Source organism: Vigna angularis, chromosome 11 (assembly GCF_016808095.1).
Source record: "Vigna angularis cultivar LongXiaoDou No.4 chromosome 11, ASM1680809v1, whole genome shotgun sequence".
NCBI classification, from domain to species: Eukaryota; Viridiplantae; Streptophyta; class Magnoliopsida; order Fabales; family Fabaceae; genus Vigna; species Vigna angularis.
This window is the reverse complement of record NC_068980.1, coordinates 8,546,156-8,563,143: the sequence shown is the minus strand read 5'-3', so window position 1 is coordinate 8,563,143 and position 16,988 is coordinate 8,546,156. Positions and strand designations below refer to the sequence as shown.

Genomic DNA, 16,988 nt, shown 5'->3' with positions numbered 1-16,988 from the left:
GTTTGACCTAGCTTAATCAAAGACCAAGTCAAGCCTAACTCGATTAATACCAAGTCAAGTCAAGCTTAAACCAAGTTGAGTCAATCTTGACCATGTTAAGTTGTGTTTATCCCCGACCTATGTCTATATCAAGTCAGTTTGTCCCTAACTCGATCGAACTAAATTGCTAAAGTTAATAAATCAAGTCAATTTAACCCCAATTCAATCGAATTGAATTGTTAAAGTCAGTCGAGTTGAGTTGCCAATGTTGATCAAACCAAGTTCACATGTGCCCAAGCAAAACGTTGACCAAGTCCAAGTCAAGCCAAATTCACATATACTTATGATTAGTTGAATTGTGCTAGGCTCATGTCAAGTCCAACTTGGATTGAGTCCAAGTCAAGTTTGGCTTTAGTAAGATATGAGTTTGACTCAAAAAAGACTACGAAAAGACATTAAAATCATCTCAAACAAAAATATATCAATTCTATATTAAGTCAAGTCTACTCTTGTTTCGATCACCCTGATCCAAACTATGAAGGTTTAAATATAAATCTAAGAATAAGAAAAATTTTAATTTTTGACTTTTTAGGTAGAATTTGAAATTCTTTAATTTTTGTAATGAAATTCTAAAATCTTAATTTCTTTCAAAATGTCTTTACCTGAATAGCATATTTTGTTTACCTACATATTTTGTCATAAAACATTTCAAATTCTTCAAAAATAATAATTACCCTTTATCTAAACACAATATAAAGGATAATTGTTGATAAAAGTTTTAAAATGATCAAACAACCACCAAAGATGTCTTTATTGTTAGCTTTCTCAACAAAAAACTTCAACTCTCATGGCAATGCCACAATTCACCGATTCATTTTAACTATAGATACGATTTTCTTCACTACAATTAAACCTTGAATTCAGTGTTCCTACATTCACACACCCCACTTCTCTCCCATCACGCTTTCAATATATTCTTTTTCTTATCACATAATTTCACCATCTTCCTATTTTTCTCTATATATATTTTTCCTCCTTCCACGTTTGGATGAAATCATGTTGGAGATTAGAAATAAAACTTTGAAAAATTGGATTGCATATACAAGAACGTGAATGGAAAGAACATCAAACTCTTATTATAAAAGCCTCAATTTACACTATATCTGTAATTTACAAGGGAAGAGCAATGAACATTGAACACACTCCTTCCCTTCTCTTTCTATAATTTTGATATAAATTTTGTTGTCATTTAAAGTATATCTAGCTGTGTAACTAGAAAAAAAAAATTATATGTAATCATCTAAGAATCATCCTAATTTTGGTTTGCACGAGCTATCTCACTTGACTTCATTCGTTCTCGTCTCGAATATTCTTGGATCTTTCGATCACGCTCTTTGAGCATCTGATCCACATTGTTTGATGAAACCAGTAATGGACCAGAGAGATGGCAGATATTGTTTCCCATCGGTCGATGGACCTCCTGAAATAGGGACCACCATCAAGAACCAGCAAAAACCCAAGATAAATGACAGATGCATACAAATTACAAAAATGTTGAATACTGGGGACACAAAACGCAAGGTTTTTCATTGTTTATTGCTAGCTAGAAAAAGCCATTACAGACAAGTCCTACATGTGGACTCAATTACAACCAAAGTTAACAACTTTAATATTGATTAAGAATGATAGTTAAGTTCATTAAATATTCTTGCTTTCAGATGATAAAAAGGTATTTTTTTTCCTTTATTCACGATGATGGTTAGGTCTAAAGATGAAAGCTTTTTTGAAACAGAAGCATTAAATAGGATTTAGAAAATTGAAATTTGTTTATATTTAAGTCCACTATGACCATTGGAAGGTAACAACAGTTAAAAACTAACCTGAATTAATGTTTGAGTCGAGACTCTCGCGTTTTCGATTTGCCTGTGATCAATTCTTTGAGAATGGCGTTTCTTATCATGCCTTCTTCTTGACTCTGATCCAGCATTAGTTGACTCCAAAGATCTTTGAGCTTGAATTGATTCTCGGGGCCTGGAAGAAACAGGGTTTTCCATTTTATCTCCTGACAATGAAGTCCTAGATGCCACTCCAGATAGTTTTGGTAGGGTGGCTTTGTTTGAAACATGAGGCTGCTCACCAGCTTCCTTTCCAGCCATTTCCCAGCCATTGCCTGGAACCAATGGACCTGAATGCATAGGCCTCTGATAAAGAGGCCCGGAGAAATAATTTACTGTTGATTTATGATCCTCTGACACTTTCTGTGGAAAAACCAAATGTCCAGAAACCGGTTCTCTGTGAGGGTTGAAGAATTCGTTCCGGCTCCTTGAGTTAGGAAGGCGTTGCCCTTGCTGCATCAAATAAAATTATGATTTACTGAGATGAAAAAGAGACAGATTGCAGAGCACTAGACAAGGCAAAAGAGAAAAAAGTAGAAACGATTTTGCTATTAGCCCGTTAAATTGCTCAAATAAAGGAATCACGATTATGGTAAGAAAAAAAGCAGTTAAACTACTGAAACTAGAGCGGCATTTGGGCATTGAGAGGTGCAGACACTCGCAGTTCTGCCAGTTATGGACTTTCGGTGAATGATAGAGGGATCTGGAACAGTGTAGTGCTTTCTAGAGGGATTTCCCTATGTTCAGTCGACGAAATTCAACCTTTCTTACTGATTTTTATGCCAGTTCTAACAAAATTCTAATACAAAATTTCTTTATTGTATTCTCCTATGAGCCTAATTTTCAAATAGGAAGATGAATAAGGAGAAATTGTGCCTAATCTTTCTTTCTTCCATTACCTGCATTGATATGTGACAGTCCTCATTGTCTTTGGATAAAATAAATGACTGAGGTTCTTTTTCTTGCCGAACTCTTGGTCCATTTTTCTTCTCCTTTCTCCCATCAGCTCCTTGCCTAAGATGATAAACAAAAATTTATACTTGTTTACAAAAGTCTCAGGTAACAAGGTTCCCATCTACCATAAATAGATGAATCCAATGGAGCAGAAAGAAAATTCAAAATTAATGATGAAAAATATATTTGCAGTTACATGACTGCAAAGCTTTAGAAATCAAATATATGCCCCCTATTTCAAAGATTTCAACAGTCAAATTCAACTATTTATACAAAATCAATTTCACTACCTGGGAGAAATTAAAATCACGTCAGAAAATATCAGTATTGAAAACAAATCAAATTGTCTTTGCCTCAACATCTTTTACATACAAAAAACATATCATACAGCAGGTACCTTGTTGCTTCTTCCCAAAATTTAGTGTCCATCTCTTTGCAGGGAGGATATTTTGGTAAACTTGATGGATCGCAGGGAAGAGGTTCCGTTGAAAAGAACTGTCAATGAAGGGGTAAAATGTCAAAATGGAGAATTAAGGACCTCATAGAAGTTGATACAGAAAACGAGTTCCTTCAATATATTGAATAACAATATTGCATAAGAAATTCGATTATTTTTTCCAATAAATAAGGTAACAAAGGCAGGAATCAGAAAGCAGTCTTCATCATCACAAGCACACACATGAAGCTCAGAAATTGGTACTCAAAACTCACATGAGTATATAAGAACATTGCATGAGTACTTCACTTACTGTAAACAAAAACGACTAACCTCACTCTTCAGGGCTGTAGCCGCTGTTCCTCGAAGTGTGGGATCTAAAGCAAGTAGGGATTCAATGAGCTTTGTGGCAGCAGATGGATATTCTTTAAATGTTTCAGCAACACAACGCCTATAGTGGTGGGGAGGCCTGAATACTGTTGAATGTGGTGACCGCAGCTTACGCCAATAGTCCTCAGATGGTGAGCCACAAAGTTTAAAAATCCTATGCAATTGCTCAACCTACAATTAACAGAAATTAAACTTCAGGCACCTAGCTCTGTTACTATAATAATATCAATTTGAGAATTGACTATATTGGTTTAGAAATTGAAACCGTTCACAACAGTGAAGAGACCACTTGAAAGTAAACATTGAACGTATTTATGATGAAGACTAGATTCTTAATACCTCTGTTTTTCCAGGCAAAATAGGCCTGCCACAATATAATTCCCCCAGTATGCAACCAGTGCTCCACAAATCTACTGCAACTCCGTAATTAGATGCTCCGAGTAAGAGTTCTGGTGGTCTATACCACAGAGTTACTACACGGCTGGTCAATGGAACCTTGTGATGGGGGTCAATAAAATTTGCCAGACCAAAATCTGCAATCTTTAAGGTGCCATTGTTGTCAATAAGAAGATTTGAGCCCTTTATGTCACGGTGGAGGACACCTCGACTATGACAATGATTCAATCCACTAAGAAGCTGCTGCATATAGCATTTAACCTGAGAGAAAGATCACTTAGAAATCAAATAACTCATAAGAATAAGTGCTTCCAACTATTAAATCTGACATCAGTATACAGAAGAGTTAATGACCAATTATCCCAAAATCTTAAGCTGTTAGGCAAAGGCTCATTAATGGTTTTATTACATCTTTAACATGTTTGAATTAGGGATAATGCACAGGCACAATTCTTCCATGTGCTGAAATTCAACTTTTCATTTTAGAAGAATCTAGGAAGCAAAGATCAAATTCCTAGCAACTTTGTTCATAAAGCTTTGATACCATGTCAATGACAAAATATCCCAGATGCTCAAATTGTTAAGTGAAGGCCATGAATGGTTTTATTACGTCTTAACTAGAGGAATCTTGACTCCATGTAAAACAGAAGACTGCAAGAATATAAGATATATCATCACTACCTGTGGTTCGGAAAACTTAATGGTAGGACTTGATGCAAGTCCTGTAAGATCATGTTCCATGTATTCAAAAACAAGGTACAAGCTGCGAGATGTCTGCGACGTTATCAATCCTTCCAACTTTATTATATTTGGATGGTCAAGCCTACGCAGAACAAGGATTTCCCTTGCCATAAACTTGACACTCTCAGCATCGAAATTATCAAAGCGCACCCTCTTCAATGCAACGATCTTTTGGTGAGTCAAATCACGTGCCTTATACACAGAACTGTAGGTTCCTTGGCCAATCTGCATGGTCGAATGCCATCCCACGAGTCGTTTAATAAGTGAGAACAAAAAACATCATTAACCATTTAGAATAGAAGAGAATACTATTTCTTTTTCCCTCAAAAATAAGTTTAATCATCTAACTCACGTTTTTCATTCTCTACTTTTGACAAAATCTTTAATAATGAAAAATAATCCTGAACTCATACCCATTAAACAAATCACTGCAAAATAAAATGTACAGAGTCCAGTGTACGAAGGACTTAGTTATTGTTAAAAAAAGTTAAAATGAAAACTATCCAGTCATTTGTTGAGCTGAGCTCTTTCCTTTTTAGCTGTTAGAAAAATATACAAAAGAAGGTAGATATAAGCTGCATCTAAGCTTCATACACCAACAAGAGCACAGGTTTCTGAAACAGTCGTTAACAAAAAGTATCATATTCTGAAATTTAAAACTTAGGGAACAATTTTCCATGTTTCCCTCGCATCCACGAAGCACTGGTCATCAGCCAAAGGATTAATTTCATAAGCATACAATGTTTTGAAACTATTGACAATGCATTCACATGAAGGTAACAGAAATTGGTGAAATAGACGACAGTTGAATAATAATGCAATCACAGAGTATGCAGCCAAGGTGAAAACTTACTTTACCAAACCTCTCAAAAGTATCTGCCCTCCGTGGTATCCACCCTTGGATAGCTTCACCAGCAACAGAAGAAAGCCAAGTTGGCCAACCTGCAGCAACTTGCTCTCCCTCTAAACCCTTCGGAACCCTTCCAACACCAGGATGATCAAGAACAGCCGATTCAGGTTTCTCCTTTTTCTTCTTCCCATTCTGAGAATCAAACAACCGCATCGAACCATCAGATTCCTTGCCAATTAGTGAAACTTTCATATCAGCACCATCTAAAACCTTATCTTTCCCCCAAACTCCATCGACCCTTTTCTTGGAACCCAATGCAGAAACCTTCATCTCAGATGTCCTTCTGCTAGATGAGGTCAATTCCCTTGCCACACCCTCCCTGCTGTCATCAACAGCTGCACTCTTGGAAGCTATGCACCCCATGTTGCACCAAGAAGCTACTATTCAACTATACAATAATATTATTATCCTTCAATCAAGAACCACGATCGCAATCTTCCACCTACAACTCCATCATGCAAGTCACCAACTAATGCTCATGCATCAATTTGTTGTCGTCCTTCCAAAAAACAAAGCTGGGAATTTCCCCTCCTTGAACCCTTAAAAATAAAAAATGGAAAAAACCACGCTTTCTCTGCCCTCTTTTGAAACTTTCAAACTGACCCAATTGCAGAGTCAGATATTCCAATCAAAGACGCAATTCAGAACCCTCCAGTAACACTGTGCCAACAATTGTCAACATTCAAAAAAAGAGGGTGGTGATGATCCTAACACTGGTAGACAAGGTATGATAAAAATGATTAATAAAGAAAATAGTCGGAACGAGAAAAATAAAAACTTGAGTGGATCTTTAAAATGGGGTTAAAGGTAAGAATGGAATGGTTGGTGAAAAGCTTAATATGAAAGAAATTGTTGGATTTTGGCAAAAGTTCAACGCGTATTCATAATTTCATAAATTAGGGAAATGAAATATTAATATCTCCCTAACACGACGGCTTTTGCCGACTAAACTCAGTCAACAGACCCTTCTCTTTTCTCTCAGGGGCCGAGTCTGCCATTGACGTTATGCAAGGAACAAATTTCGCCCTTTGACGGATTAATTTTATTTTTAAAACTAAATATTTTATTTGTAAATCTCATATAACTGAATTTTTTTATTAATTTATTTATTCAATATTTTCATTAATTAAAAATACTACAAGAAAAATATATTTATATTCAACTTTTCCTATATATATATATAAATATATATATATATATATATATATATTTATTTATTTATTTATTCATGCCTTATTCATGAAAAAATAAGTTCATGATTTTGTTAGTACTTTTTAAAAGCTAAATTAGAATGCATCATGCAATTAGTAATATTTTAGTAATCGCTCGACTTATTTAGCCTGAAAATACTTTACACATAGCTTTAGATATGTAATCAATTAATATTTTAGATATTTTTTAAAAAATACTTATGGTATTTTCAAATCCGTGAAATGGTTTGAAGAATTTATTTTGCTAGTCTCATGGTATCATGCGTGAAATGAAATGCATCTCCTAGACAAGTGAGAAAATATTAAAAAATATTTTAGTAAAAAAAAATTCTGAATTTTGTATTCTTAATTTATGATATAAGAGTGGTCCACTTTGACTTTGTATTCTTAAAATAATTTTAATTTTATTTCCAGAACACATTTATATAGCCAACATTATATTAATCTGAGTGAAATGAGGTCTAGTTTCTTTAAGTAAGTATTGAATTTGAATTTTATGAATGTAAAAAATATTAAATTATTAATTAATTAGTTCCTCTGACTGTAATTAATTATCAACAAATTAATTAATATGTTGTATTCTATTTTGACAGAATTAATATATTATACTTATAGCACTATGAAACAAATATTTAAATGAATAACTTAATTAAACATTTATTTAATATTTTTTTATGATAGAAAGTTTATATCACAAATCATTCTTATGCCTAAGTTTAATTTACATGTATAGTTAAAAAAAATATACATAAACTTCATTTATTAAAGAAGAGTAACGTAGTAAAATGCTCAGATTATATTAAATGTTGGTGGGAAAAATATTGTATACCTGCCAATGAAAGGATATCATTTAAATTCCTTATACGTTTCGATAGTTTTGCATTAATATTAATTTTAAAGGGTTATCTCATCTCATAATCAATGAAACGGATAAAAGACCAAAACAAAATCCATTTAAACGGATACATTTTAAATTTTCTGTTTTTTTCTTATTCATTGCAAATAAAAAAAATTATATTCAAGTATTACAAGTTCAAATGCTTTTTTATTTTATGATGATTATTATAAAATTATCAAAATGAAATAACTTTAAAAAAAATTAAGTAAGAAGTTATGTCAAGTTATTATAGTTTTACCCGAAAAAAAAATCATGTCATGTTAAAATGATTTTATTTTAACTAAAATAAAAGCATGCTAAGTCAAAATAACTTTTATAAAAAAAGTTGAAATTATCTTAATAAATTTGATAAAACACAAAAATCGTTTTAAACCATAACAACTTCAATTTTTTCATAATAACTCTTTTAATAATTTCAGAATAAAATAAAAAATAGGATAGTGTGAGATAATACTTTACCTTTGTTTTGCATTTTGCTAATTATATTTATCTGCATTCAGTGTAAATTTACGAAAATAGATATGGAAATTAAAACACAAATGTTTATATGAGAATGAAAAACTGAAGCAGGCGAACGAAGAAAAACATGTTATTTATTTTCCTTCTAAAATGAAGGAACAAAAATAAAAAGAATGAAAGAATAGGAAAAAAGGTGAAAGATGATGATATAATAATGGAGGATTTGATCACCAGGGTAATATGGTTTGCTTGTGCCTGTAGTGTGGGGGCACGCTAGGGAAGCAAGGAACTCCAGTAGCCCGAACCCAATCAAGTCCATGAAAGAACTTGGAAGGTGAGAACAAACGTGCAGCTTTTGAATTAAGGTTCAAAATCCCATTCCAATTTACACGCTTGGATTTGTCTGAACCAGGACCAGTGTTGTGATACTCTGCATAAAAGCAAGTATCCATACCAATGGGTCCTTCTAATGCTTGCCATGGCAAATACCCTTCACCTTGAATCAAGTCATCGATGTACGTATCCATGAAAATGGTCCTGGAGTATATCTTCCATGGACGAGCTAGGTAAGCTTTGTTAACAAATCTTACTGGGTAAAATTCAGGGTCAGCCACAATGGAACCTCCTTGGATCACTATTGCAGATGGTTGTTCTTTCTCTTTTCTACCTTGTGCAGTCACAATGCATTGTTGATTTTCCATTGGCTTTCGGACCACGAAAGTGCAATTCTGGAAAACAGCAAGTGCATTTCCGAACACAAAGTCGATGGTACCAGAAATGGTGCAATCCCTGTAATACTGACGTAGGGTGTGTACGTAAAGTGTGTCTTGATACCCATCCATTGAACAATTGAAGAACACAGACTTGTCTGCTTGAACTCTCAATGCCACTGCCTGATGCTTCTCAGCTCCGGCAGAGTTCTCAAATCCCATGTTCATGGCCACGAAGTTATCTCCTTGAATAGCTGCATGAATATATATATTTTTAATTAATATAGAATTATTAAACAAAGATATAGAAAAGAAACATGAAAGAAGACGTACCAACTGTGGCAGTTTTATAAGTGGTGATTCCATCTATGTAGTTTTTGTTGCCTGTTATTCTTGTCTTTTTGCCACCATCACCAATGAAAACCACATGAGTCATATTGTTTTTCACTTCAACATACTCTTGATAGATGCCCTCCTTGATGTAGATCACAAATGGCGTTTTATTTTTCCTTGGCACACTGTTCAGTGCCTCATTAATGGTTATGAAATCTCCACTGCCATCTTTCGCTACCGTCACATTAGGTTTGCGATTCAATATCAGTGTTTCATTTAGTCCTCCATTATCAACCGATGATGGTGACTCAGAATCTTGAAGGAGACGACGTCCCAGTAATTTTGTGGCATTAAAATCTGTGAAAGTATCAGACAATGCTGTTATGATGGAAAGACCATTGCTAGTCATATGCATGCCCGTCGTTAATAAATCCTGCATCTTTTTACCAGCATCGCTGGTGGTGTTCTCAAACTCATCCAGGCAAGTGTCTTGGTATGTAAGTGCACCACTTAGCCAAACTTTTAAGTTCATGAGGATTTTATCAACACTCATCAGGTTAAACTCGCTCATTCCAATAAATGACCTTTCTAACTCCGAAACCGAGAGATCCATGAGTTGTTTGCATGTTTCCAGTGCCATCTTCGCTCTAGGCTCCTTCTCAATGTCATGCAAGATATTCATTTCTTCGAATTTATCAGTAATTTTTTCGATGGTGATATTGAAAGCAAGTTTGATAAGTTCATATGGATCTGTTGTTGTGCTGTCTCCGACACCTGTCATGAGATTTTTCTCACATTCTTCCTTGTAATTTGTGGGAAGACAAAGGGTTTGGACAGCTTTTACAGAGGCAGCAACATGTTGATTTTTGTTATTAACATTCTCTTTATCACCATTTCCATTTGAACTACTCTCAATGAGGTTGAAACCAAATACGATAGCCCCAACTACAGCCACCAAGAACAAGGTTGAAACACCAATGATGATCCTCTTTCCCTTATCAACATTTCTCTCCGACATTTCAAGTATGTATAGTTCCTATATCATACATGGATTCAGTGTAAAGTTAGTAAATGTGACAAAACAAAAATAAACATGACATTTCATAAACAAGTTTTTGAATTCTGAACATGATCTTGTTTTATTTTGACCCTCGTCTTTTACTGCTATTACGACATGCATGCATATAACGTTAACCGTTAAGAACAATTTTTTATTCTTTTTAATTTTATCAGCACAATTAACAACAATGTGTTATCTGTTTACATATATAATGTCATCATCAATAAGGATAATTTTAGAAATTCTAAATATTCAAACAAATAAACAATTTTTATTTTTTAGAAAGATTCAAAATCTAATAAAGTCACTAGGCATAAAATAATCATATAATATTGCAGTGAATGAATAATAAGTAATGTGTATATTTTGTGTGAAACAAGAACCTTACTGATTAAAAGTGGAGAGAAATGAGATCCCTATTCTGTGTCTGAGTCTTTGGAGGAATATGTTTTCCTTCAAATGTTGAGATGGTGGAGAATTATTATATACTCAAAAAATGGTACTTAACTCCTAATTAAGGTGAATCGTTCTAATGCCATTCATGTTTAGTCAAAATACTAAATAATTGTCTTTTCTAAAATAAGAGGAACAGATAAAAATCACATATATATACTTATCTTTTCTAAAATAAGAAGGGATAAAAAAACACATACTAAGTTGAGTATATATAATTGGTATTAGTGCAATTAATGTTTAGTTTAAAAGCCAAATAATTGCCTTTTTAAAATAAGAGGAACACACATAAAACACATGTATTAAGTTATATATATATATATATATATATATATATATATATATATATATATATATATATATATATATATATATATATATATATATATATATATATATATATATATATATATATATATATATATAATTTAGGAGAAAAAAAGTGTATTGTAGATGTTTTGTTATACACAAATTAAAACATGTTTCACATCTATAACGTCAAACTAGTTTAGTTATTAACTTGTGTTGGCAAGGAACTGTCACGATTTTTTATTGAATATAACTTATCTCATGATTTTTTTATTGAATATAACTTATATTTCATGTAGTATAAATATTAGATAAAAAAAAAAGGTAAATACTATATTTAATCAATTATTTTAATGTTTTTCTTACAAGTATTTAATATATATTTTTTTTCAACTAACTAATTTTTTGTTTGTACACTTAAAGTTGTTAATAGAATGAAAAACTTAATATAAGATAAATAAACTAGATTAATTTTGAATTAATTAATTTTGAATTTATAATAGTTAACAATGTCGAGTTTGATAAGTTTAACGTGATTTTCATGTTTTATATTATTTTATTTTATTTTTTTAATAAATGTTTATATTGATGGATTTTGGAATATCACTAAAATGTTAAAGTTTATATAATGTATAAATAACAACAAAATAATTTTGGATTCGAATTGAGAAAGTCTTATATATAATTTTTCTAAATTAATCCCTTTTATTTTTCTTTAATTTTAAATAAAATTTATGAAATACAAAATATATGAGACGAAAACATCTTAATTAAATTGACTTTTATTATAACACATTTTAAAAAGATTATTAGTTATCTTTATAATAGATTTTATAATTTTTATATAATTTTAGATGATTTTTTGTTCAATCTTATTAAATATTATGAGTATATCTTGTAACATTCCAAAATATAGTCATAAACCATATTAGAGTAGTCACAAAATAATATGATAGAACATTTATGGACTAGTAAATAAAGTATTAACTTTACAGTCACCCAAAATAACCATAAAATTTAAAACTTTAGATACAAGGAGTTATCAAAATTATACATAAAACTACTCTAAAGTCCAATTATGCTGAAGCATCCTCGCCATCCAGAGCTTGCTCCAGAGATACCTCTTCTCCCTCTGCTCACACCCACAAGGTGATCATTGCAAAGGAAGAACATCGAACATATAAAACACAATCACAAACAGAAGGGTAAGCTAGAAATAAAAGAATCCATATAATTACATATTATATAACATACACATGATCAAGCAAGCAAGATAAACTAGTTCAAACATCCTAACATGTTATGACCTAGACTTGATCGTCCGGACTTTGAATGATTGTCGAGCTATGACGGATTGTGCACTCGTGGTGGCCTCTACTGCTTTGCAAAGTCATTGCCAATGGGTTTCACCCTACCACACTCACGAGGTTAGTCTGTACCACGCCTTGAGGCATATTGGAAGCCCTCAAGACTAAGACCTCCTGCTACTACTCACGACATGGTTCAATCCTCTCTACTTGAGAATGAAAGACCATTGGAGTTTCAAGATAACCCCCAAGACTGAGCTTCTGCATTCATTCTAAACAAACTTGAATCTCACCAAGAGATTCTACCTTGAAACTTAATTCCATCACTTAAAATTCACACAACTTCTCTTGGAAACATACTCATGATAGTAATTAATCATATACTGCAAAACACACTCAAACATAATTCATAATGTACTACACACTTCATTTAAATTAAATTAACACAAAGAAGAAAAGGATGAACTAAAACATGAACCTTTCGCTCAGCGCACTCTCTCGCATAGTGAATCTAGAGATTTCTCGCACAACGACCCAAACTCGTTGTGCAAATAAACTTCCAGTGACACCATACCTCAACCCCCTCGCATAGCGCCCCAAATCGCTATGCGAAAGTCTAGACAGTGACCCAGACACCCCAAACACTCGCTATGCGTCCCCCTTTCACTATTCGAATAAAATTGGCAGTGCTCCCAAACCACAACCAGTCGCACAACGCCCAGATTCGCTATGCGAATCATTAGGCAGAGAGCAAACCTCTAAAACCATTTGCACAACGAGCTCTCTCGTTGTGCGAATGCCCAGGCAGAGAGCATCTCGCTAGAACAACTCGCTGTGCGAATCTATTCGCTTAGCGAGTCTGCATAATCTGTAGTACGAAATTCTGCAGAATTAAGCAACTCAAACCCCATTTACCAATTCTATCTATTTTTCCCAACTTCTAACACTCCTAAATTGTGTTATATACCTAATTAGACTTGACTAAATGTTTCTAACCCTTCCTACCATCAATCTAAAGTGTTTAAAAGCCAATTCTCTCTTCAAAACTCCAAATTTCTCAACTTAGGAACCCAAATCTAATTATACCAGTTTTGACACATTTTTGTCCACTTCAAGGGCTTAAGCAAGTCACATTTGACTTGCTAAAACTGCTCCAAATGACCAATTGAGCATCTAACCTCTACTTTTCATTTTCACTACCCCACTTCCTTACCAATGACCTAAAACAATTATAGATCACTTCAATTTCAAACTAAACACCTTCCTAATAGATTTTTAAACCTTTCATACCACCACTTACGAATCATACAACATCCAATCAAGCTTAATTACACAAATCATACATTTGCACATTACCACATTCAAGTTACACATCACATATATCTTAAAAATCACACTAGTAAAAAAAGTGGAATCTAACACGCCATATACGCTTCGGTTATGCAAAACCTGAAACGTAAAAGACTATATACCTCGGTTACATCTTAACCCGAGGCAGAATGATGATATTGTCTCGGTTAGAAGAACACCCGAGACCTATACACTGCTTTTTTGTCTGACAACTTTATGAAAAGGTCCTATGGTCTCGGGTTGCCAAACAACCGATGCCTATACACATGTGCGACCCTTCATTTCTCTGATCTTTTTCATTTCCACGGCCCAACATCTTCTTCTTCCCTCGTGCTCTCACTTCTTCTCCGTTCGTGCTCTCCCATTCTTCCCCTTTGTTCTCTCTCATTCTTCCCCATGTCGCTGTTGCTGCCTCTGCCACTGCTGCATCCGCCGCTCTAGATCCACTGCTCCAGATCGCCATCGCCAAGCCGCTACGTCGTTGCTGCCTCCGCCATTCTTCCCCTCTATATCTTCATCTTCATCCACCGCGAGTCGCCGCTACCCTCTCACCCCTTAATGGAACACCGCCGCCCTAGACCGGCAATCTTCCTCCAGCCGTCGAAGCCTTGTGTGATTGGAAACCTTAAGGGAGCTTCCTGGTTCGTTGCAGAAGGTGTCCATCTACTCTTGTTCTTCTGCCTCTTCTTCATATCTTATTCGTTGCAGAAGTTTAACCATGTCAGATCTGTGAAATTTTGTAGATTTTGGCATTGTTCTTGAGGCCAGGCCAGTGAAGACTCACAATCACAAGCACTCTGGCTTTCTGAAATTGGGAAATATTAGGTCTGTTTTGATCTCGGATTGGGATTGGGATTTTTCGGTAGTTTGAAGAACAATGACTTGCACCATTGAAACAATTTCTGGTTGCTGCGAACTGAAACAATTCCTGGTTGCTGGTTGCGTACTGAAACGGGTTGCATCTGAAAAAAAAAATACGATACTGCCTCGGTTATCTAAGAACCGAGGCATATTCATATCTGGTTTTATCTTAGTCCATGACCGAGGAATAAAGTCTGGCCTTTTTACCTCGCCCACATATGCCTCGGTTGCAGAACCGATGCCAATAATAAAAAATAACCGGTGTCTTTTCTTCTTATTGTACTAGTGTCAAATTCAGTTCAACCAACTCAATATTCACAAATTCATCATGCATATACTACAAATTTCTAATTCAAAACAAATCTAGCTTCCCTTACCTCAGAGATATACTGCCCAGCTCTAGAAAAACTTCAACCGATGCTTGAACCGCAAGGCAACTCTAAGAATCCCTACAAATCACCAATTGATGACAGAAAACCCACTTTAAGACTTAATTGAAGTCAAGAATTGAAGGAAAACACTACTAGATACATGCAAATAGACGTTGTTGCATGATCAAAGTTTCAAAAATGTACGGAAAAAGAGGGAAAACGACTTACCGGCTAGAACCCCGAAATTGATCAGTCAGATGTGTAGCCCTTAACGCAATGATCATCTAGGTACCTCCTAATCATCAAACAGATCGCCTAAATGTGAGAAAATCTAGAGAGAAGTCAGAGAAACGAAAGGAAATAGTGTTTTAGAGAGATAGAAGTGATTTAGATAATGAACCGAGCTTTAGAAAATTCTATTTATATTATAAGATTATTTTAAAATAAAATGTTCGTCTCATTATTTTAATACACCTATATACTCTAATACTTTATTTTTCTAGGTCTAATATATCTTATATTAAATATATTTATCACAATTTAAAAAAATACTTAAAAATCCGTTGACAACCAATATTATAGTAAGAAAAACATAATTATTCTATTATATTGTAATTAATTATTTGGTGCGTCTACATAATATGATATTCTGTTACTTCAGTGTAGAAAAGATATCTAAATTAGAAAATAATATGATAAGATAACTAACCTTCCTCGTAAAAGAAATATATAGTTTAATAAAAAAAATTGCATAGTGTGTAAAAAAATAAAAATCATTTTCAAAATAACAATATTAATTAAAAATTAAAACAATAACTTGATAAAAAAACCACTTTCAATTAAAAAAAAATACATTGGAAGTCCTGTAATTTCACATATTTTATATTAATAAGAATGTAAAGGACAAATCATTATATACAAAAACGAAATAAAAGGTTTAGATAAAGACATAATATATTAATAAGAATGTAAAGGACAAATCATTATATACAAAAACAAAATAAAAGTTTTAGATAAAGACATAATGTAAGGGCTTGAAAAATATAGGGCTATTGGGCCCTATGTTGAGGTAGTCAGGCCTGTAAAACTAAGGGCACCATGACCTTAGAAGGGGTTTCATTTATCCAACTCTGAGTGTAGTAACCAACCTTTCTTTCTCTCTCTAAACTCTGATCTTCTTCTTCTTGCTCTGCCTTCTCTCTACCCTTACACAAATTTCAACCGTTGCATTGTCAAATAGGTGGTGTTCTTTCGCTCACGGAGTTGAGAGCTTCCCATCCATCCGATTAGTTTCTGTTTTGGACGGGTAAGTCAGTTTCTCCATTTCTCTTGAACCTAGGGCATGCAACTTTACTAGTTGCATGCAGCTGATAGTTTCCCTTTTAGTTTCCTTGTTCATTCTAGCTCTAAGAGTTGTACTCTACCCCAATTTGGTGGTTTGTAGGTTTTGTTGAGCTTGTTTCTGTGCGAGGGTTACTGTTTCGGGGCTTCTTCTAAAAGTGTTGTGCTTATAACCACCAAGGTAAGGGGAGCTAGTTGTTTGTTTTAAATCTGTTTTATAAATATGTATGCATGTGAATGTTGAACTGGTATGTTGTTTGAAGTTGTATGGGTTGTTTTGAGTATGTTGTATTATATGTATTGATATGTGAGAACTATGAACTGTGCTGAGGTGTTATGAACTGAGTGGAAGAGTTTAACTTACTGTGATTGATCAGGTTGGGAGTGATTCGGGGTGTGAAGTCTGTTACAACCTTGTTTCAAAAGAAAGCGTAGTGAATTGATAGTGGTTTAGGTCATTTGGGAGGAAGTGGGATAGTGAATTCGAGGGTTAAGGGTCTAGGGCTCTTGTAGTCTGTGGTGGCAGTATAGGGAGGTTATTTGTGACTTGTTAGAGTCATCAAACTGGTCAAAACAGGTGCAAAATGGTTGAATTGGAATTGGGTCCGTAAGTTGTAGGAATTG

General features: G+C 33.9%; 2 protein-coding genes across 2 annotated transcripts; both read right to left on the bottom strand.

Moving 5' to 3' along the window:
• Positions 1 to 1,093: 1,093 nt before the first annotated feature.
• LOC108334275 (probable serine/threonine-protein kinase At1g54610) lies at positions 1,094 to 6,706 on the bottom strand. The gene is made up of 8 exons (XM_017570031.2): positions 5,645 to 6,706; positions 4,732 to 5,016; positions 3,994 to 4,311; positions 3,598 to 3,825; positions 3,226 to 3,323; positions 2,774 to 2,888; positions 1,860 to 2,327; positions 1,094 to 1,459 (listed from the first exon to the last, which is right to left on the bottom strand). The coding sequence occupies exons 1-8, from the start codon at positions 6,062 to 6,064 to the stop codon at positions 1,292 to 1,294; spliced, it is 2,100 nt and encodes a 699-aa protein (XP_017425520.1). The 5' UTR covers positions 6,065 to 6,706; the 3' UTR covers positions 1,094 to 1,291.
• A 1,736-nt stretch (positions 6,707 to 8,442) lies between these two features.
• Positions 8,443 to 10,817, bottom strand: LOC108332858 (pectinesterase). Its single transcript, XM_052870901.1, has 3 exons — positions 10,761 to 10,817; positions 9,313 to 10,348; positions 8,443 to 9,233 (listed from the first exon to the last, which is right to left on the bottom strand). The coding sequence occupies exons 2-3, from the start codon at positions 10,328 to 10,330 to the stop codon at positions 8,497 to 8,499; spliced, it is 1,755 nt and encodes a 584-aa protein (XP_052726861.1). The 5' UTR covers positions 10,331 to 10,348; positions 10,761 to 10,817; the 3' UTR covers positions 8,443 to 8,496.
• Between the last annotated feature and the right edge of the window lie 6,171 nt (positions 10,818 to 16,988).

Coding starts and splice junctions, on each gene's coding strand:
- LOC108334275 (XM_017570031.2), bottom strand. CDS start 6,064: ATGGGGTGCATAGCTTCCAAGAGTGCAGCTGTTGATGACAGCAGGGAG. Junction 3,826..3,993: donor TTTTGCCTGGAAAAACAGAG/GTATTAAGAATC, acceptor TGTTAATTGTAG/GTTGAGCAATTGCATAGGAT. Junction 2,889..3,225: donor TTTTGGGAAGAAGCAACAAG/GTACCTGCTGTA, acceptor TTATCATCTTAG/GCAAGGAGCTGATGGGAGAA.
- LOC108332858 (XM_052870901.1), bottom strand. CDS start 10,330: ATGTCGGAGAGAAATGTTGATAAGGGAAAGAGGATCATCATTGGTGTT. Junction 9,234..9,312: donor TTATAAAACTGCCACAGTTG/GTACGTCTTCTT, acceptor ATATTCATGCAG/CTATTCAAGGAGATAACTTC.